The sequence below is a fragment of the Cryptotermes secundus genome, unplaced genomic scaffold (assembly GCF_002891405.2).
Source record: "Cryptotermes secundus unplaced genomic scaffold, Csec_1.0 scaffold2295, whole genome shotgun sequence".
NCBI lineage: Eukaryota > Metazoa > Arthropoda > Insecta > Blattodea > Kalotermitidae > Cryptotermes > Cryptotermes secundus.
Window position 1 is genome coordinate 1 of NW_019728526.1, and position 23,559 is coordinate 23,559.

The window sequence follows — 23,559 nt, forward strand, 5'->3', positions numbered from 1 at the left end:
TATAAATAGCTTGATGTTGGGGTGAGCTGGAAAGAAACAGAGAAACAAGAATCTTATTAAATAGGAAGGGTGACTGCAAAATACTGAATGACAGACAATTGTTTTTGCTGTCTTATTAATTTGTTTTTTATTTATTTGTCTGGTTTTGTTATTATATTGGAACATTATTTTTATGTACCTATTTCCATTTATATCTCAGTTTTCTTTCTTAGGAAAACAGACCACCCTTACTCTCTTGAATAGAGGAACATAATATTTTTGGCTTTGAGAGGTGGTGCATTATAGGAACAGTTACAGTGTGAAATATTGCCTGAAATGTACTCGTAATAATGTGTTCTATGCTGTTCACACCAACAGAATGTTTGTATCTAAGACAGGAAGAGTATCAGGAGCATGGAGAAAAATGTCTGATTTGGAGCTTTATAATTTGTATTCTTTACCAGATATCATTAGGGTGATCAAATGGTGTTGAATGACAAGAATACAGCTTTCATATAGAAGATTGAGAAATTATATATATATACACTTGGGAAACTGCAGTGATGTGTGGCCTGATTCATCAGTCTTAGGATATGTTCCTATGCTGGACTCTTGCAAATGTGGTACTGAACCGTCAGATTCAACAAAAGGTGGAGTATTTCTTAACCAGCTAGGCTAATAATTAGCTTGTGAAAAGTTCTGCTCCGCAGTATTAGAAGTTTTTCATGTGATAAATTTCATGTTATAACTCTTGTTATGTTCGTGCTTCATAACATAAAATCATGCACAAATCTCCTGTTATATAAGCAGAAATGTACTTAGGTACTGGTTTCCTTAGAAATGTTCATTGGGACTGATTTTGTTATAAGTAAAAAGTAAAAGTATTCCTGTAACAGGCCGTGGAGGCCCATAAGATCGCGAGATGTGAAGTTCTCACATTTTCTAGACAGTCAGCTCATAGATGGCGACAAGGTTGTCAGCCCTACGTGCCGGCTTCCCTCTACCCCCAAGAACTTTCCAAGGATATTCCTGGTACTTATTTCTGTTAGAGGCTGAGTTGACCCCAGGGCCCTAGTGCGGCTGGAAGGATTAGGTAAATTGAAAAAATTCCAATGACCTCATCGGTATTCGATCCTGCTTGTAGCATAGTACCTCAACCAACTACGCTACCGCGTGCCCTCCTGATTTTATTATACAAAACAAAAATGACAGTTTCAACCTTGTGTTGTGTGACATACTAAATGGGAGTTGGTCATGTATAAATTAATATGAATTTTGCACTATAATTAAAACTGTTACAGTAATTTGGTGTTACTCTTACGGTAATGTCTACGTTTCATGCTCAGCATCTTATGCCTATATGGAAAAGTCAGTTGTGTATTTGCTAGTACTCACAGAGAACAGACCTGGAAGATTGAGCTAATGCAGTATGTTTGTAGTGTGGCTAATTTTTTGCCTTATTTTCTTGCATAGGTACATTTTTTCAATATTTGCACAGACTGTTTGAATATAAATTGAATATAAATTTGATGGTGGAAGAAAGGGGAAAGGAATGGCAAGAGGAAGGAAAAATAAAAGAGGTGGGAATGGATTGTACCTATGAATTCCAGGTTCATCAAAGCCAGTGTATGCATGTAAAATTCCGTGTAAGAATAGCCTCCATTTAAAGAATGCATTAGTGTGTTCTCAGTTTCATGCTGAGGTTCAGAACTGAGTTTTATAATTAAACTGTATTTAATCTGTAAATAATTACAACATAGATTATGCTCCATTGAATTTTTAAGTGGGAATTAAATGTCTTATAATTAATATATACTCTTTCTGTTAACAACAGAAGGATATAATACCTAGAATGTCCTGCTGTGGAAGCCACTTGCCAAGCCTCACATTTGGTGGCTGTCCAGGCAGACTGTCTGACTCCCACTTCCACAGAATTCTCTGTGGCAATTCAGAGAAAGCGCTAAGAAAAGCATGCCTCTTCTCTTGTGGCATACGATCACTACGCACATTGGAACCAAGACTGAAGTATATCACACCATATTCAGCTTCATCAAGAAACGTCTGTAGGTCCTGAAAGCAATTCAGTTATGTCTGTAATATGTGGAGTCTATCTGCTCATTGACGAAACTGCAGTGTATGCATGTTTTAACTCATGTCTTGAAGTTGACAGCTTGAAAGTTTTTAATTATTTTGGTTAAACTGCTGTACCTACAGAAAATTCCCCTCTGCTGCTTTAATAGCTTCCTTGTGTGTCTTTCATCATAAAGAGCCATAGCAGTGTATGTCGGGGAGGAGAAGAGGAAAACTACTTCTGGCTGAATATTCTAAATTTTCATTCAGTCATGAAGTACAAGGAGACATGTGATATTATTAATTTTAAGGAACTGGTTTGAAAAATGTAGAAGACAGTGATCCTATGATTTTAATCCAAGACGTAGACAGACCTTCAAATCTTTCATAAGAGGGATCTTGATGAGTATAAATATGCATTAACTGAAAAGGGGAATTAGAATCAGAATTCTATCACATCTGTAAAGCAGTTATCTCATAATGATATAATCTGGATGTAGCATAAACCAATAATATGTATTATTGATTGTAGTAACTATGTGAATTTTTGTGGGAAGACATTCTGCAAAGGGATATCACATGTTAAGTCAACAGGAATGTGATTCTTAGGCTGGGGCCACAGGAGCACACTAAGTACATCCGTTGCAACGAACATTATTTATGACAGATGTTGCTGAGGACACCACACAGTTGCAGAATGCGGTGCATAGTTTTTTGTCTGCAATGCAGCCAGAAGAAAGCATAGCATTTGCCTCTCTTGTTGTTTTTCTACATCGGACATCACAACGTGGGTTACAACAGATGCATTTTGTGCACTCGTGTGGCCACAGCCTTAAACCGAACATTGAAAATAGATGGTGTTTATTTTTAAATTTTTTATAGTTAATGTCATTGTGTTCAGATAATTTGTTAATTTACTGAAAACATGTAATTTGAATATTCTTCAAATGACACATATATGTCTGAAAGATCACTTCGCAATTAGTGTTATATTTCATATACTGAATACTTTACGTTGCTTTCATTGAAAACTGAAAATATGCTACCTGTATGATAATATTAAATCTTCTTAAGTATATTTGTTCATTCTGGAATCCAGCCTCTTTTATTTTATTTTAAGTTGTAATATGGAAGAAGTGAAAAGTATTTTGGATTGTTAAAGTTTATAAAATTTCAAAGCTCACTGTGTCATTATGTGCCTATAAATGTAACAGGGCTTTTGAGAGCTGTAAGATATTTCCTTTCTAAACAACTGATGTAAAACTCTTGATCCTCTCTGAAAGAAACCCTTTCACTCATCCTTAATTAGTACTTCTCTGTTGCCACATCTGTTTACAGAAGATGGGAAGACTGTTTCCATAATGCAACATGATCACATATTAAATAGCTTTACAGATTTTCTACAAGTATGGTTCCAGAAGTGGATAATAATTGGTTAGGTTATACAGAATCTTTTGTAATTATTACTTAAATTCTTCATTATTCATTTGTGTGTTTGTTAGAAGAAGCTGTGAGTAATAGATGAAGGAAAAAGAGCTTCCTGTACTGAGCTTCTTCCCTTACATTTGGCAGTGTGTCATTTGTAGTTTTGACGTGCAGGCTGTGGAAAGTCAGTACTGTTGGCATAAGAGGGATTGGGTAGTTGAACACCCAATTGGAGCTGAGCATAAGCAGACTTATGTTCCTTTCTGCATCAATAATAGAAGGGGGGCTGGAGCCAAAGAATCTCCTCATGATAGCTTCTTGCTCTGGAAACGCTTCCAAGTATATTTTGTACCTGTCACAAAGAAACAGTTCACATTTCACTTCGTGCTTATATAGAGAAGTTGGCGTAAAGGAAATGAAATTCATCAAAACATTGCATTAACACAAAATCCCATACACTATGTCAGAAACCATCATGAGTGTTTGAAGGTGAAAATGGTTTTTCAGAATTAGCTAGATGACTCAGATGATTAATAATGCCAGAGGGAATAAACAGCATGTATTAAAAGGAAATAATTGCAAATTGTCACGTGTAGTTCTGTATATAGTCACGTATTTGGGTGACTAGAGATGGGGGTATTCTTCTGTAATCCTGGTTCCAATTCACCCTGTTTGCAGGCTTCTGTCACTACCATTTCTCTCTTGTAAGTCGAACAAAACTGTCACACACACACACGATATAGCCGAGGGACAGACAACACATTGTCATAAACACATGTCATGTGATCACTACCCATCACTGTTGTGTGGCGTTACCACACACATGCAAGCTGATGGACGTGTATGAAATATGTCACGTGACGGCCAAGTACTATTGTGTGATCTCACAGTATACGCATTGCATAGCAACCGTCCGTCCACCTACACTGTTCCTACTATAGAAAATTGATTCTTCCTGCAATTTAGTGAATTCAACTTGCCATTTTTCTGGAACATTGTTGACTTCAACATTGAAAGTTTTCTAAAATATGTTTATTTATAGCATGACTTTGAAAGTAATTGATTTTTTTAAATTCTCAATTAAGGAATCAATCATTTCTGCACGATGGACACTTTGAAAAGATACCTTACTCGTGCTTCGTTATGAAGCAAATCACATGAAGGAAAATGAGCCAAATTGACAGTTTCCATCTGTTCCTGAAATAGCTTCATTTCAAACAATTTAACAGCCTCAAATATATTATGATTGAGTCTGTTGACCCAGAAGTTTGGTATTTGAGTAATTTAAGTGATGGATATCAGAGGTCAGGGCCCAAGGGAGCTGTAGAACCAGTAACAAAAAGTGATGAATGATATCACATAGCAGTGATAAATTCCAAAGCCACTTTTTATCATAAAGTTCAGCCACAACTTGACCTTTTTCATTAATAAACATTTCTTCTGGTCTGTGACACTAGTAAACTAAATTATAGAATAATTGTTAATACCGTCCAATGTAATTCAATTTGTAGATATTAATTTCCTTTACATGTTTCAGTCAGCTGACCATCTTCAGAAGGCATAAGATCAGCATGTTCAGGAACTACTTTTACAAGTCTGTAATACGTACTTAAGTTTTATATAAAAAATTATTTACAATTATTTTGATTAAAATCTTATTAATTTATAATATGTAAGATCTTGAACTGATGTGGTTTGTGTCCCTGAGCCTCTTCTGCTAAAACTGAATGTTGAGGTATTATTTGGAGTCCTAGGAGGTCTTCAAAGTAACGCCCCCATTTTCTAGCTTTGTTATTCTGTGTCATTGTGACCTATAGTTGTATTTTTTTGTTGTGTTTTGAGGCATTCAGCAGTGTTCCTGAGGCACTTTCCTAGGAAACTCCAGTTCTTTGGTCAAAATATCATAAACTACTTGCAGTTTCCAGAAACTGTTTTACTTGAACAAATTAAGTAGAATAGATGAGTCATGGTTACAGCACAGTTGGCATAGTCTTATTATGGTTGGCTTACTTGTCAGTAAAAGAGTAAAAAAAATCTTGTAAAACGGCCTCTTTCAAAACCCAGGCAGGTTTCATAATATAGCCTAGTTGTATGTCTGACAGAATTATATCCAAAAATTAATTTTCTCGTTAAAAGAGTCCTGATTTCTGGAGTGTGATGCAGCGCATATGTATAACAACAGAAGACACCAGCTTCCTCGCCAAAAATTTGAGCACCTGGTTATGACCACACTGGTTGAAACATGTAGTGATGGACTTTTAAAGTGAATAAATGTTATACAACGTAGTGTTGCACATGAGACTGTAACTACTTGAGAGCTGAGTGGCTATGGGCTGGACGACCGAGGGGTCAAAGTTCGAACCCCGATAGGGTGAAGAATTTTCTACATGTCCAGACTCGCTCTGGGGTCCACCTAGCCTCCCATCCAATGGGTAGAGTGGGTAAAGCGGCCAGGGCGTGAAGCTGACAACTCACCTCCGACTAGTGCCCAGGTCAAGAAAACTTGGATTTATACATCCACTCCCCCATGCGTCTTCATGGCGTAGTGCTTACTTAGTTAAGCACAGGGACAACTTTACCTTTTTTTAACCTTATATTTAAAGCATTATTACTATTCGAACGTCTTGATTCAATTATTATAAATCTGAATGAAAAAGATGAAAACCATCGAAAGATTAATTCGTTCGATGTCAACATGTCTTTATCGAAGATTTATTTGATAGTGGGCATACGTAATCGATAGTGCCCATCACTTGGTATTCACAGTTGGTACAGGTTAAGTAGTGATGTCAGAGTTGCTTCACGAGAGTACAGCAGTGTTAAATTTGCTATAGTGGGCGGAAAGGGTCTTCGAAGGACTTCACGACTGGCAACCCCTGGGTACGAAGTAGAGGTTGCAGCCTATTACTGACATGAGGAATTGAACGCCTAATATGACTTACATCCATACAACAAGGATTCTGCTTCAATGCCGTACCTTTGAAATAGGGTCTGCTTAAGGTATGTGTAAATCGGTTGCAGAATCTGAGTACCCCTTTCCGACATACTCGTAAATATTAGTGAGGAATAGATTGCAATGTTATATTATGTACTGCTTGGTCCTTTATTGTTTAGATTAGGGCATTGCTATGTCTTGATATTTTTTGTTGAAACAGTCTCTTTTCCGCCAGGTTTCAGCAGTAGTCAGTCCATAGGGACGAAGGTTATAGACCATTTTGTAACTACAATTGGATAAATTTAATTTTGATGCTTAATTAAGCAGTAAATGTCCATCAGGTGCAGCTAGTTGCCTTAAACTAATTGCACTTGATTGAGTTATACCGCTTATTTATGTATTAAAGATGTAACGATTCAAGACATCTCTATTGAAAGGTTAATTATTGTTACTGATTAATGCATTAAATTTATTTTATTTTCGTAAAGACATATTTGAGCTTTGTTTTATAGAACAGGCTCGCGAGTTAAGTTGCGACTGAATTTAGTTGCCGTTAATGTTAAGATATTATTATTATTAATGTTACTTTTTGTTATTTTTTATTTTTGAAATTACGTGTTCTATACCGGGGATCTGTAATGAATGACCCTAAAGTTATTCTAGTGCGGAAGTCCTGTTTTTCAACTAGAGAAGGGAACTTTCTTCCTTGAGATTTTCCGACCATCATGATCATCCCCCCGCAGTATTCCGGATTCCGAGGTATTTCCCCAGGACTTCCTAAATCATTAGTGTTTTTTCTTGACCAAGACTAATTCTGTGTCTACTCGCCCTGTCCGTCTCTTCATGCTCATTCTCAAGCACTCTTGTTATTATTGTTATTAATATTACTTACGCTTTTATGCTTTCGTGTCCATAATTGGTTTAGTAGAAAATTACAACTTTAACATTAAAGGGAATGGTAGTAATTTATGCAAGATGTGATATAAAATATTAAGATAAGACTTTACTTCGGTAAGAACCCAGTGTATAACTAATGTAAGAACTATTTATGTGACAACAAGTCAACACTGAGTCAGCAACACGGCAAAGATAGGTCTTAACATCATATCACTTCCATTAGCACAGTTTATGGCTTGTTATGCGTGTCCGTTTAGGAAAGAATTGAATTCAAAATGTTGCGTCTCACCGTGTAAGAAAAGTTTCTCTAAACGTTTGTCTGAAACTTTGAGTGGAAGCGGTCAGGAGGGTCCAGCCTTTGAAATTGTGACAATGTAAGCAAGGATTAGCAGTACCAATGAAATCTATATACCTTATCCACAACCAAAAGAGCATGTTTTGTAGTCTCTCATAAAACGTCATTCGGTTCCCATACGACAGTAGAATTTCCGGAACAAAAGCAGGATTATTTGGAGTCCCCATTGCATCCCCCGCAGTCCAGAAGCATTCAAGGGACAATATTCCTATGACAGGTGGAGATCCCACGAGGTGTATGAGACCATGATAGCTTTGGTACAATAATGCCTCCAGAAACACAAGGTCATATTTCGTTGCATTTGACCTGAAAAGAAAACAGAATTTGAGTTTCTCACAGGCTAAGTCTGTGTTACAATTGAAAAAATTACGGAAGTTGACCCAGATTTATGCAACATTTACGTTCGTGAAAAACGTGTAAATCGAAGAAGTGTTTTCTTTGTTGATAGCTGAGCAGCATAGGTAATTCATATAGACAGAAGTGCCAACCTAATGAATTCTTGAAGCTGCGGGGAACTCAGCTGTTTCTTGACCATCTCAGTCACGACGGGAATCATTTGTTCGATTAATTCGTATGGCGTAGCCTGGTCCATTGTTGCGAAGTCGAATGATGAATGGAAGTATTCGTATGAGAAGGAGAGGTCCACGTCTGTGTAGTTTGGAACTGGCGTCTGGAAGAGATATACAGATATACAGATATTGATATATTGGGTTTTTGGACTTTATCCATCGTCCTGGTTTTTAAGATAACAAATAAAAACACGACGTTTCGGAAACTGGATCTGTTTCCGTCCTCAGGTGAAGGAAAACACCTATTCAGTTGGGTCCGTTAGAAAGAGCTAGCCTCAATAACTGGGTGTTTTCCTTCGTCAGAATCCTATAGTAACAACAGATATACAGATACATTTGCAGTCGAGGAAATATGTTTCCAGACCTGCACATTGCACATTGATTCTCACTTTTCGTCAACTTCAAGACTAATGCTAACAGATTCTTTTTACCGTGTGTATTCTGTAGTACCATCGTCTGGAGGTACTGTAAATATTTTTTCCCTCATTCGGAATAGACAGATGTTTCTCACGTTAACTGGACCGTACAGATTCGTCAAGATAGGGGACTCTTCAAACCTAGGGTGTACATTTTTTCGACTCCAATAACGACTGTGTGCATCTTAATTTATTTATGATTATATGCATGATTTTCTCTTTATTTGGAATTGCAACATCCGAAACTTTTCGCCGGGATACATACATACATACATACATACGTACATACATACATATGTATGTGGACACTCGTTCCAGTGTCTGTCCCACATGCGACATTTCGGCATAAGAAGAAAGAAATTTTGTTGCAGAACCTCGGAATTACGGTTGGCCGAAACATCAAATAAAGCTCGCTTCAAGGTTGTGATTTGTTGGAACGATGTTCAAGAAGACACGTAACGCTTATGAGGTACCATCTTTTTAATATTTCTGCCATTCCGAATCTGTACGCTCAGAAATAATGCCAAAATCGATCGTCTATCTCTCCCGAATGAGCTACCGAACAATTTTACTGTGTTATTTGAGAATGGTTCCATGCCGAAAAAAAGGAGGTCTTGATGGATATCTGTAATGTTCACCAACTTCTATTATACGAACTAAAATCTGTTATCGAATTCACATTTCAAGTCTGATCGATGCCATTGCATAATGTCCTTTGTTTCTTTTGATATTACGGGGTTTTGATTTAAGCTCTAGTCAGTTGTATGTAGTGGAGAATTCACATTTTGCCCACCGTAATGATCGTTCCTTTGTTATCTCGAAAATGTTTTTGTTAGAGTCACGTGTCTTGACGTAAAGTCGCATTCGTATTGCTCTTGTTCTCTAAGTGCTGCGAAAACTGGATCTGGGCATAACAGTGCAATTCACACGCTCGTGGACGGGAAATGATAATTGTATAGTGAGTGTATTTAAACTATTTCAGGAGAATGCTTTTATAGACACACATAAGACAACGAACGCTCCTCTCTAGTACTCTGATATAGGCAGCGGGCAAATTAGTTGACCGCCATTTCCATGTAACTCGCGTATTGATGCAATAAACATATTTCGCAAAACGAAGTGACAGGATGTGGAAGCAGGTCCTCCATGGTCAGTATCGCCAGTTGCCCAGTTTGACGCCTCAAGTCATGAAGCGAGACGATATAGGTACAGTATTTTCTTATGTGATACTAATATAAGAATAGTAAAGACAATCGCCTTATGCTAAAATCAAATCTGATCATCTGAGCACAAATTCAGAGAAGGAAAATCGCTAGTCATTTCCTTATTCTGCTCGGATGTCAATGTAACTGTTATGTTATCCGTAACTGAAAAGTTCAGTGTCTCCAGCCCGATAAATTCCACATCACATTGTGAAGACTGCCTGTGTCAATCTTATTGACAGAATTCGTGATTGGTTTATTTTGCATTTTAAAATTCGCTCCGTCGTCTCTGATTAGTATCAGATCCTCCTGCAAGGTCCGAAGAAATGATACTCTTGCTACAAAGCCTGGCTTATTCGTTTTTCGACCTCGCTGTTTTCTTATGTTCAGTGCCTGTGTCGGAGGGCGAGAGGACTTAGGCGTGATAGAGACAAGGGGCTTTCTCATTTCGGAGATTTTTTCGTACAAGACTTTGGTGGCAATATCCATTTCGCGTTGTTCGCATCCCGTTTAGAAACGTGAGCATAACAGAAGTTTGTATACATTCTAAAGATGTATAATCACAGCGCGTTAGAAACCGGGTTCAAGTGGTGATAGTTTCGCCCCAATCCTAGACGTTTGCATGGCCGTCATGTTGGTGTTACTGGTGTTAAGAACTTAAAAATGTAAGCATGTGGGGACTACTTTGTGAATCACGCATTCAGTTAGAAGTTATACACATTTTCTCGGATATAATAGTAACTAAATGCCCATAAAGGAAACTAAGTGAAAATACGGTGTGCAGTGTACCGAGGTATTGTACTCTGGCAGTACAGACTTAGGGTGAACTGAGGGACAGAAATACTATAATTGTACACGCTTGAAATCACGGGAGAGTTTAATGTACTGAAACCTTAAGAGGGTCAGGACTGATGACAGTAATTTCGTGTCCTCTCGCTGCCAAGGCCTTCATGATNGTTAGAAGTTATACACATTTTCTCGGATATAATAGTAACTAAATGCCCATAAAGGAAACTAAGTGAAAATACGGTGTGCAGTGTACCGAGGTATTGTACTCTGGCAGTACAGACTTAGGGTGAACTGAGGGACAGAAATACTATAATTGTACACGCTTGAAATCACGGGAGAGTTTAATGTACTGAAACCTTAAGAGGGTCAGGACTGATGACAGTAATTTCGTGTCCTCTCGCTGCCAAGGCCTTCATGATGGTTTGGAACGGCAACTGGTGACTGATGGACGGTGTGGGGAAGATTCCCAGGATGCGTGCACCTCTGGCCCAGTACACGGCACCCAACAGAAATATCCACACCAGGCTGTGATCCATTGCCTGCAGACAGTTTAGAACAATGGCACTTTGTGAATATGTTGAACCTTGAGCTCCGGCTGTATTTACCGGACAGTAGTTCTCAGACATAACTGTAGTGCGAATCCTCACCAATTGCATTACTGAAAACGGTGTGTTCAGATCTGCCGTACTAGGAGCCACAGAAATAATCTGCAATGTCCGAATGGGATTCTAAGGATTTTAGCTACGATGGCCATTTAAGAAAATTAAATTGAAATTCCGAGTTTGTGTTCGTGCTGAATTCCACTGGAAAACTTTTACGAAAAGGGTAAAATGAAAAGTTGTTCTGTGCTTATCTAATTAAGCACTACTCCATGAAGGCGTAGGGGGGATAGGATGTATACATCCACATTTTCTTGACCTCGGCACTAGTTGGAGGTGAGTAGTCAGCTTCACGCCCCTGCCGCTTTATCCACGGGGAAAGAACCCCCAGGTACAAATTAGTCAGGAGACCAGGTGGGCCCCAGAGCCAGTCAGGACGCTGTGGAGGAGAGAATATATTGACCCTACTGGGACTGGAACTCCGACCTCTCGGTCGTCCAGCCAGTCGCTATACCGACTACGCTACCCCGGCTCTAAAGTTTTAGTAATTTTTATGCTAACATAATTTTTCTACAGGACATTGACCACTTTACCATAGCATGCCCCCCTCATAAAGCTAAGACTTTTTCTTAATGCACGTTGACTTAGGGCAAATATTTTTTCGCTCGGATTTTTCTGCACTCCGAAGACCATAAATGAGGAACCTGGAAGACGCTCCTGGTCCATTGTACCTACAAGTCCAGACCAGGCACCAATCGCCACTCTATTTCCGCTTCACCCGCGTTTTTTAAAGCACAATATATATATAAGGGGTATATAAAAACACGCGCGTGTTCGAATGCAACGTTGTATCAAAATTTCGAAACAATCGCTGAAGAACTTTCGGAGATCTTCGAGAATTAACAAACCAACATTTATGTTTTTATTTATATATATACAAAAATCGTCAAATTTCACACATCCTTCCTGAACATGAAGGCTGCATACACCTCCGACACATTTGGAACATCGCCACTTGCATGCACTGTAACTACCAAAGAACGTGGTCAACATCAGCAGTTAATCATCATGAAAGCCTGAACTCGGTAGTATACTCTTTCTTGAGCTTTTGAATTTCCTTTTTTATTTTGTAAGAATATTTATTTATTATTTATCTATCTATCTATTCCTTTATTCTCAAAGTCGTACCACGTGGTTAATGGAGAACTTACTGATAAGAACGTAGCCATGAATTTATTCGTCATTGACGCAGAAAAGTAGAAATTTAATTGTGGCCATTTATGAGCCTATAATTCTGACTTATGTATTTTAGTTCGTTCCCTTTGCCTCTCTACTTGCCTCAGCTAACGGAAACTGCACGAAGGAGTTGTGCAATTTGAAGCAATCTAATCTGAATCTTACGCCACCTTTCACAACTTTATTCAGAATAACGTATCTGGGAAGAATTCAATGTTTTAATCAAATTTCTGCTTTTTTTAAACATCAGCTGTACGACCCTCTAGGGACCTTGACGTCCTTTTCGGCGGATGCCCATTCTACTCTGTTTTTTACATTTTTTCCTCCAGCTACCAAATTGAGCTCTTATAATCGTTCTAAGCATAATTCAAAATATTTTACTTTCGGCCTTCCAAATTTTCTTGACCTCCTGGTTTACATTAAAAATATTCTAAGACAACACTTATCACTGTTTATTGCCAGTGCCCGAAATTTTCTGTGCATGATCGTACTCTTAAATCTTCCTCAGACAAAATGGTGCATAACTGATATAAAGTGACGCCATGTTGCTCAGTCGTCCTCACAGAGGCAAAATGTGTACTAAATAAATATAAGTATTTCCGCGGCTTCTGTATTGTTTTCAAACTCCAACAAATACAAACTGAGTCACTCCGTACGTATAAATAGCGCGAATTTTGTTACTTCGAAACTGGACATGACGTTGATATTTTCTTGAATATCGGGAGCTTCTAACAAGTTATATTACATCACCCATTTCATGGAAAACACGCACACACGCTAGAAGAGGCGTTCTGCCCTCCGTGTGCTTTCCGATCTGGAAATGACAACATGTTCAGGCATTCAAGTATTATGAAACATAACTCAAAATTTTGAGAGCCTGCAGTTTGTTATTTATATTGGGTGGATTTATGAAGTACATCCCTGATATTGCTTCATATGGCATGCTATACCAAGTTTCATGAAGATTGGTACAGACATTCAAGTAATATTAAGAAGAATGCAGTCTTTTGGGATGTGGCACCGTGTAGATGTGATGTTAACGGACGTTATATTAAGGTTGTAACTCTTACGTTTGATAGGTGTTAATGTTGGTATTAATTGAGGAAGGATTTATGAAATGCGCGTTTGAGATGGGCTCAGGTGCCACGGTCCATGTCATATATATATACACACACACACACACACACACACACCAAGTTTCCACACAATGGGTTTTGACATTCAAGCATTATTGAAGTTATTACCTAAACAATTTGAGAGGTTGTAGTTTTGGTGGGTGGGATTTATGAAGTACGCCTTGGGATGGACGCATGCGCCGAGACGTCCATACCACTTTGCATGCAGCTTGGTTCTGACAATCAGAAGTTGTTAAGGGATATATAAATACAGATGCAGAGACGGTGAGGCCTACCTCTTATTATTATGGTTTGTGAATAGTTGAAATCTGCAGTAAATTGGAAGTGATTTTAAGAATATTATCTTTTTTTTGACATGAAGCCGTGTAGTCTGGTAGAAAATTAATATTCTGCTTGATTATACGACATCACATGTTACGACAATTCAGCTAACTCAGTTGATAAAATGTGAACTTCTTCAGATCCATTAAGTAAGTGGCCTTGAGAGGTCCTGTTCCTTTACCAGCGTAATGTTTGAAGTCCTTGGGCAATATCGCCACAATTGCGACTCAGAATGGTACACGAAATATCAAAATAAGTCGTTACGGGCTGATGTGACAGCATTCATATCAGAATATTGTGAAACCACTGAAGTTCACGAAGGGACACGTGGAGAGCACGCAGAACTGCAGAACTGACTGCATGCATTCGGTTTTCTGGCACACAGCATGTATAAAGGACGTGCAGCTGTGATACCGAGGATTAAGCCCCTAAAGTTATACAAATACGTTTATTGTACAATAGAAAAGTTGGATTATGCCAGTCTATATTATTTTGTTACGTATATGAACCGTGCCATTAATTCTGATAAAATAGTCATAGTGTTTATTATCAGTTGGATATGAGAGAGTTGTAATCTAAAATTAGCAAATACAGAGCTCGTCAATTAATTGGGCAATTTTAAGAACGTTATGCATAGAAAATTATTGTATTTATTTGGTTTTAACACATATGAATACAGTGCAAATATAGAAGCAGTTTGTTTCTCAATTAACTCACTGAAAACAGAAGTCTGCTTCCCAGAAATAACATCTGACAGATGACCACCCTTCCGCTGTAGGCACCCGGTAAGTGTCTTCCTAAAGTCACTCACTCTTTGCAGTGTATCTATGGGAATTCGTTCAACTTCCTCCCGAATTCGATGTTCCAACCCCTGAACTGTGTGGGGTGCAGGAACTTCGAAAACTTGGGATTTCAGATACCTCCAGAGAAAAAATCACATGTTGAAAGATCAGGTGACCTGGCTGGCCATATGATGTCCCCATATTTGTAGATAACATGGTTAGGAAACAAGTTATTCACAACTGCCATGGAAGCTCGTGCGGTGTGGCACGTAGCCCCATCTTGCTGGGAAAACGAGAAATTGCAGGGGCTAAGAAGCTCTCCAACATGTGAACTTAACGTGGTCCAGTCACAGTTACAGCGCTTTCCCACTCATCTTCAAAGAAGTACGGGCCAGTAATTCCAAACGAAGATAACGTGAACTATACTGTGACTTTGGAACTGTGAAGTGGCCTCTCATAAATTCCTTTGGGGTTTGTGGCTGACCAGTAGCGGAAATGTTACTTGTTAACGAACCCCGGTAAGTGGAAATGAGCTTCATCGCTCATCAGTTAAGTTGTTAAAGACAGATTGGTTTTAATTAATTAATTGCAAAGAAGTCTCTCAGAAATCAACTCTGTTTTCATAGTCATGTTCGTGTAGTGCATGTGTAATTTGAATTTTGTAGGGGTAGAAGTGGAGATGTGCGTGCAAAATCCGTCGAACACTGCCTTCAGACCGAGTGATATAGCGTGGCGACGCGCAGACCGGCGTGGACCTCGTTCAGTGGTTTTTCTCACTGCCGCTACATTCTCGGGTGTACGTGCTGTTTTTACGCTAACATCTTTCTTCTTTAGTGTAGAACCAGTAGCCTCAAAGTTTTGAACCCAGGGCAGATAGAACAGCACGATTTCAATAAATACCAAACTCTCTTAGAAATTCACGATGAGCGATCACTTCACTGTCACCGTTTTTGTAAAATTCCTTCACAGCGAAAGCACGATGTGCTTTATCCACGGCTCCAGTGTAACCAAAACGCTTTAAAGTAAGCTGCTGGACGGCAATAGTGGCATCCTCCCCGGTCCAATAAAGCTAGGAAAAACGCCGCTGCCATATCGCCCGATTCATTGACACACACTGTATTTTATTGATATTGATGAGTAATTCTTAAACCTAAAGTGATGTATAAAGTACGCCACAAGCCTGCTCGTCTTTTATTAGAGCCTGATTATAATTAGATTGATAAATTGGCACAAATAAATTGGCTGATCAGGATTCTGAAGTTCTCGTGCTAAATAATTAAAATATAAGAAAATGCAAATGAAAATGGTGAATAAATATCACACTTACTTCCGTGTCACCGGTAGAAATATAAAAATTCTACAAAACAGTTGTGGCACTAACAGTTTTGTATATATGTTTTATGTATGTGATGAGAACCAATTTTTAAACAGTAGCTGTATACGACTCTTCATGTGCTCTGTTCAGTTCTGAATATCTACAGCTTCCCTTATCCGATTTGAGTGTGAAGATTTTGACAGTTCTCTTATCTTAGCGTTTGCTATCTAAATATTTAAAGATTAAAATATAAAAACTAACAACTTTGCCTACAGCTTCGTGGGGTATTAAATCCGTTCCATACATTAAAAATTAAGAATAAATTATTAGTGTTTGTAGAGAAGTGCGTTGGAAAATATTTGGATATCGAAACCCGCATATTTGGAAATCAATGTCTTCGCTGTTCACCACGTATTGGGACTTATAATTCCGGGAGGATCTGGTGGCTGACTATGTAGTGGACAGGGGAGAGATGAGATATACATACAGCTCATAATCGGAAATCCTGGAGAGAAGAGACAGTTTGGGAGACGTACACAAATACAGAATTCAGATGTTAATGACTTAATGACATTAAGTCATGTAGTGGCATATCGCGTTACTAAAGCAACAAGTACGCAAACTCAATATCTGAAATCACTTTATGGTATTAAGTTTATATTTTATAAATTAGAAACCGAAAAGTGTCTTACCAAATTCGTATCTTCAGTCTTTGGTGTCTTGCAGCTGACTGGATGGTGCACGGAGAGCTGATTTTCGCGTGCCATGACTTGTAATTTCTGAACAATTAGTTGCGTAAGGCCGCAGGCCATGTGCTACACTTGGGACTGTAATTTAATGGATTACGACCTTGACAAACCTGTGTTTGACAGTGACCTACCCTTGCGAAATTGTTACCTCGGCCAAGATTTATGACCACTTGGAGAAGAGCGTCACAGTGCATTTAGTTATGATCATGTAGCTGGTACGTGCATGTCGAGAAGTTAATTTCAGTGGGGATAGAATGTAAGGCAAAGGGGCCTGAGGTCCTCTAGAACACAGAGAGGGAGGAGACCCCTAGTCTATAAACTTAGAAAAATATGCGCAAAATTAAATATTTTGGAACAAACAAGGTGGAATTTCAATTATTACTTCTACAAGTACTATACGAATTTTTACCAGTCCAGGCCTATGGCCTATATCATAAATTAGTGATGAAATTAAGGAGAATTAAACAGAGTAAAAGTGAATATTAGAGTTAATTTTACCGACTACACAACACGTTTTTATTATTATCACACTACATGTTTCGACCTCAAGAGGTCATCCTCAGGTGTACGAACACAGCTGTATAATTACACTCAATCACATTCGTTTTTCACTTATTCGACTCTGTATCTTATTCAGGCTCCCGCTCAATAATATATCAAGTTCCTCCTATAAAACACAAGTTCAAATATTATTCTAAATGTTAAAAGTTGAAATTAAAATTTAAAATTTCATGAATCGAAGTTCCATTCAGATCACTGGTTATACTTTCACTTTCACTTGTTTTTCAGTCTCTTCCTACTTACGCTCACCACTGCGTCTAGTTCAGTTTAACTGGTTTAATTATTATTATTATTGGTTAAAAGTTCATGAATTAAAGTTCAACTTTATTATATTGGTTACACTTTCACTTTTTTTTTGAGGTCTCGCTGTTCTTCCGCGTCTTCTGATGCTGTTGGATCTGTTACGATCCTTGTCGTGAGCCTTCGGACATGAGGAAGGTTGCTGGTGTATACTGAAGAAGAACTCATAAAACGTTGAGATTGGTATTTCGGTGTTTTACTGCAAGGGTGGTGGTGGAGGGTGGGATGACGAACTTATCTGTAGTTCAAATGTTTACCGGCATAAAATGTACTCCACGGGCTGCTTCCTAAATCCGCTGCCACTGGTCTATATACATAACGGAATGATTTGGTGACCTGGGGTTCTTTTCAAAACTCTTAAACCTAATTTCAACAACAATATTTCGTAATTCTGATTATAACCACCAAGTGTATTGCATACTAATTTGAAATATAATAAGTCTTTTGCTGTGTCATTCTGGCGAGAATCATACGGTGGAATTATATATCAGGTTTCGAATGTCGGAAGTGGATTACACGTGCAGATAAGGCGCGAGAGATTACTATGATTGCATATACTCTCTCACATACACGCATCTTCCTCATGAAAACAAAGTGCCGTGACACAGCGAAATCATGCACGTAGTAAGGGTAATTAGTAGCAGATTCAATACACCAGTATTATTCACTCACTCACTCATGGAGCTGAGCCCTTCTAGAGATGCTGCCAATTGTGCAGCTACTCAAGAACTTCCCAGCATTTTATGGAATCCGAAGGTTCATTACCGTGTCCACAAGAGCCCTCCACTGGCCCCTCTCCTAAGCCAGATCGATCCAGACCAAACCATCCCATACTCTCACTCCAAGATTCATCTTTATATTGTCCACCCACCTACGCCTTGAACTTCTAGTGGTCTCTTTTATTCTGGCTATCCCACCAGCTATCTCTTCTCCCCATTAATGCTACATGCTGTGCCCATTTCATTTTCCTTGGGCTCAATCATTCTGATCCTATTTGCGAAATTTAAAATTTATGAAGCTCCTCATTATGCTGTTTTCCCCATTGTATCGTCACTTCATCTCTCTTCGATTCCAATGTTCTCCTCAACACCCTGTTTTCAAACACCCTCACTGTATGCTCCTCCCTTAATGTCGCACACCAAGTTTCACACGCATACAGAACCACAGGCAATATTATAGTTTTGTATATTTTAATTTTTATGTCATTAGACATCAGACGAGAAGACGAAAGGTGTTGAACTGAATGATAGCAATGATTACCTGAATTCAATCTCCTCTTAATTTCCTCCTGTATCAGGTTTTCATTTGTTATAGTCGTTTCCAATAACTAAAATATACCACATAATTGTAAAGCTATCCATGTAAGAGGCCGTGAAGGCCATAGGGTTGTGAGACGTCGAGGCTTCCTCATTTTTTCTAGACAACGGGCTCCAGATGGCGGTAAGGTTGTCAGTCCTATGCGCCGGCCGCCTTTTGCCCCAGAAAGATTCCTGGTACTCATTTCTGTTAGAGGTTGTGTCGACCTCAGGACCATAGAGCGGTTGGAAGGATTGGGTGAAATGAAAAATCCCCCTCATTTGGATTTTAAACCGCGATCTCCTGGCTTGTAGCATAGTACCTCAACCAACTATTCTACCACATATTTTGAAAACATTTGTTAGCTGTCTTTATCTCATGATTTTGTCCTGCATTCCGGTGACGAGATAGCAACATGTACTTAGTTTTCTCTGTGTTTAATTATAGACCAACCTCTTTACTAGCTTAAAATAAACTTTCTATGTTTTTCTTTACGGTACATAATAATCATCCAGTAGATTCACATCATCAGTATAAACCAGCAGCTGATATATCCCATTTAATTTCAGTCCCACCTGGTTTTCCTGGACATTTGTAATGGCATATTTTAAAGCAAAGCTGAAAAGGAGTGGCGATAAAGCATCTCTTTTTTAGACCATCCTGGATTGGAAAATTATCAGACAAATATTTACCTATATGGACTTTACTATCCGTTTTGTTTAAACACATTTTAATCGTCCTAATTAGTTTCATGGGAACCCCAAACTATAACAGAATGTTTTACAATACGTCCCTTCTAACTGAAACCTATGCTTTCTTGAATTCTACGAATAACTTCTGTACTGCCTCATTGTACTCCCATTTTCCTCCTGCATCTTACGAATGCAAAAGATCTAATCTATTGTTGATCTGTTACATTTAAAAGCACACTGATGATCCCCAGTAATTTAATCTATATATGGCCTTAACCTTGAGAATAGAATATTGAATAAAATTTTGTATGAAGTTAGCAATAGTGATATACCCCGATATATATTGTATGTATTTCTATTTGCCTAACATTACTGACACTATATACATTCAAAATCTGAGTTACGTAGTTCTTTCACCCATCCAAAATATTGTGTGAACCCGCAAGCAGATCACCCTTTCCATCTTTCACTAATCTACTTCTAGGTTGGCACCCTTCTTAAAGTCATTTATTCTCTAATTGTCTAATGTTCTTGTTCTTTCTGTTTTTTTTGCAAGTTCTTCAATTTTGTCTTTCAGATATTCCCTCTTTTTATTCCTGAAATTCATGCTGGTGTCAAGTCTTATATTGTTCAACTTGTCCCCATTTATTTCGCTCCGAGGAAAAGTTTTATGTTAATATTTAATACGACGCCTTGCACCGATAAGGATCCATATCGGTATTTCAGTAACTATACGTATTCCTGCCGGTCACGGTAGCCGAGCGGTCTAAGGCATGCACTGTCTTCGCTCGCTCGCAAGCCGGGACCGTGGGTTTTTGGACATTATTCTTCGTCTTGTCTATTTTTAAAAAGGAAACAGGACGGTTTTTGAAGAAATAGACAAGACAATGGATAATGTCCAAAAACATAATACTTGTATTAAGTTGGAGTTTCCGTGCAAGTAGATCCAAGAGAAACCCCGCGATGTGTCAATCAAGAGAGTGCCACTGTGACTGAATTATGGGTAACTTGTATCATACTCGGAGTGTGATCACAGCAGCAAGCTAGGATAAGTTTATGTGCAATTGCTGAATTCGTAACAGTTTTGTATTTGACTGAGTTCCATTCCTTCTAACTGACTTCTCGCCCCATTTGTTATTCGAACAGATTGGGAGAATACTGTAGCATTCTGTACAGAGAAAATAGTGTGTATTAAAATTAGGCCACATTTTGTTTATATTTATGGCATAAGAGTATGTAGTCTGAACGAAGCAATGCACACAAGCAAGGCGATGAAGGAGGCAGGGCTGCGTCTTGAAGCCGGAAGTCTGCTGAAAATTCACAGTGTCAAATATTAATCTCGTTCTGTCTTCTGTAGATCACAATGAAGCACTTACTGACTAAATAGAATCTGAGAGGTCATCTTATCTCTGTATGGTTTTGAAGGAACACACTGTTACGACAGATCCGGACAAAGTTCTCCAGCTCCTTTTGTTTTTGAAGGTAACCGTTATTTCTTTGGAATCGACAGGATCTGTCCAGGTCCGAGACTTTTTAAACATTTTCGTAAAAAGCTTATTTTCTGCAGTGAGGAGTTATTTACCCCATGCCCAACCTCCAAGCTGGAGGACCACTCCTTATCGGCTGTCCGCGACTGCTTCGTCAATATATTCGCAGCTTCTTATTATCAGTAGTTCCAAAATCGTAACATAAATAAATTTACTTGGACATCTGATGAAAAGACACAATCAAATCGACCATATTTTGGTAAATAGGAGATGGCATTCAAGTATACTTGATGTTTCCATCATTCAGGGCAGCAGATTGTGATACTGACCACTATCACTACCTGGTGGTGGCGAAGGTTAAGGAAATACTGGCAGTGAGTAAACGAACAACACAGTGTTCATATGAAGATTTTCGATCTCTAGAAAGTTTCGATGAAAACAGTTCCCAATTTGGTGAATAAACTTAGATCCGCAGGACTCTTAATAGACAAGAAACAAAAACATACATACACAGAGACTGGATTGTTCAAGTCAGTGCAAGAAGGGCAATGTAATTCCTGAAGATTAGATTTAATGAAACAGTAATCCATGACTTGCAACCATGCTGTCCAGCTAGCAGCGTTCATTTTTTCAGATGGTTCCTGCAGTATCTTGTCGAAAGTGAGATGAATCCGCAGTTCACAGGACAGCAATTTCAACACCCCCTGTGATCTGTGAATTGTAACTCCTTCATTTCAAACATTATCCGCCAACAAGCATATTGACTGATTGGCAAAATTTGTGTGCACATCGCAGGCGGCGGCGCGCCACTCGCTATGAAGCACAAAGCTTTGAACAGGTAAACAAAGATCGGAAACTCTCTGTATATGGCAAAGTATATGAACCATCAGATACAGTGTTTCATAAAATTCCGTTTAATTATACTGAAAATCATGTAGAACATGTAATAGGTGTCTGTCTGATCATCAAGAGAGCTCTTAAAAATTAAGTGTAAAATTATTAAAATGCATATATATTTCTGCATTATTAATGTTAATCTGTCTCTATTCTTTACACGATGTTGCAGATATTGTGTTTCTAACTGTGTATTCATATCCTGTACAAAGCTAGATCTTTGGAATTAATCTTTTCTAAAAAATATCCATGTATCTGTGACATATTTTACATTTTAACATATGTTGGCATATTTTGTCTAATCATGTTTTGATTTTACTTTATAAGGGTTTCCAGTTATATACATATAGACATTCTTCAAGGAAAGGTATAATATACAAATTGTAATTGCAAAAACAAAAAATATAAGTGCTACAATATCTAACAATAAATACTGATACCATGCCAAATCAGGCGCAGAAGACCTCAGGTGTTTGGTTCCCTTGTGACGTATTGTGTACTCTGCCCACCACACAGCTCGGTCCAGTGAACTCTCGGGTTCATCTTTGGATATGGCAGATATTCTCTTTATATTGTCTCGGTATCTGTAAGAATCAAAATGATTTTATTTAAAAGTGTGACAGTTTTGATGATTTGAAATGAGGGATGTATCCAAAGGGCTGAAAATGTCAATGGAACGGGTCTGTAGAAGTGTAAGCTAAACTTCTGGTACCTTACACTGCATTAATATTTTTTAGAGTGTATAGAAGAAAGAGAACAAAAAGTCTATGAGAAGGTTTACAGAGATCGGATTATTTAACCCAGATTGCATTATAACCACCAACTTACAAAGTACCTTTCTATTGATATTACAATTTGAAAGCCGATTTTGTGCCTAAGTAAGGGGGTGAGGGTGTTGAGCTAGGGAAGGTTTTCACTAATGCTACGTTCCTTTCCTCATGAATATATTCATTCATTCATCAGTAATCTGTCAAGACGACAGGTCCACAGTCTCTTCCAAAACAGTTCCTCCACTTAATGCGATCTAGAGCTTTCTCCTTCAAATGAGAATATCCTCTTCTGTCCCCAAGGTCATCCAGCATCTTCTTATGCCTTCTTCCTTGTCTTCTTGTTACTTCTATCCGCCCCTCTTTCTTTCCTTCAATAACTTCCTTTAGAAGGCAGTTACCGCATAAGATATGACGAATCCAATTAGTCTTCCATTTTCTTATTTCGTGTAGGATATTCCTCTGCTCACTGACTCTAAATATCACTTCTTCATTTGTCACATAATCGGTCCACCTGATCTTCTCCATCCTTCTCCAACACCACATTTCGAAGCTTTCCAGGTGTTTCTGATCTACTGCCCTAAGTGTCCATGTTTCAGCCCCATACAGAGCAATGCTCCAAATGTAGCATTTCACTAGTTTCTTTCTCAAATTTAAGTCCNTATGGAATCCGAAGGTTCATTACCGTGTCCACAAGAGCCCTCCACTGGCCCCTCTCCTAAGCCAGATCGATCCAGACCAAACCATCCCATACTCTCACTCCAAGATTCATCTTTATATTGTCCAC

General features: G+C 38.4%; 1 protein-coding gene and 1 long non-coding RNA gene across 3 annotated transcripts in view; one reads left to right on the forward strand and one right to left on the reverse strand.

Moving 5' to 3' along the window:
* Positions 1 to 1,128: 1,128 nt before the first annotated feature.
* Positions 1,129 to 16,780, reverse strand: LOC111865292 (UDP-glucuronosyltransferase 2B15). 2 transcript variants are annotated; one of them, XM_033751765.1, is made up of 6 exons: positions 16,719 to 16,780; positions 10,994 to 11,176; positions 8,150 to 8,331; positions 7,719 to 7,967; positions 3,613 to 3,826; positions 1,129 to 2,049 (listed from the first exon to the last, which is right to left on the reverse strand). In XM_033751765.1, exons 2-6 carry the CDS (start codon positions 11,171 to 11,173, stop codon positions 1,804 to 1,806), a joined length of 1,071 nt encoding a protein of 356 aa, XP_033607656.1. In that variant the 5' UTR covers positions 11,174 to 11,176; positions 16,719 to 16,780; the 3' UTR covers positions 1,129 to 1,803. The 2 variants fall into 2 exon arrangements, with proteins under 2 accessions (XP_033607656.1, XP_033607657.1); XM_033751766.1 differs by lacking the exons at positions 10,994 to 11,176; positions 16,719 to 16,780 and adding an exon at positions 10,741 to 10,801.
* Positions 6,236 to 23,559, forward strand: part of LOC111865291 — a 90,710-nt gene continuing 73,386 nt past the window's right edge. The window contains exon 1 of the long non-coding RNA XR_004513117.1: positions 6,236 to 6,474. This is a non-coding gene — a long non-coding RNA (uncharacterized LOC111865291). The remainder of the gene's footprint in view (positions 6,475 to 23,559) is intronic.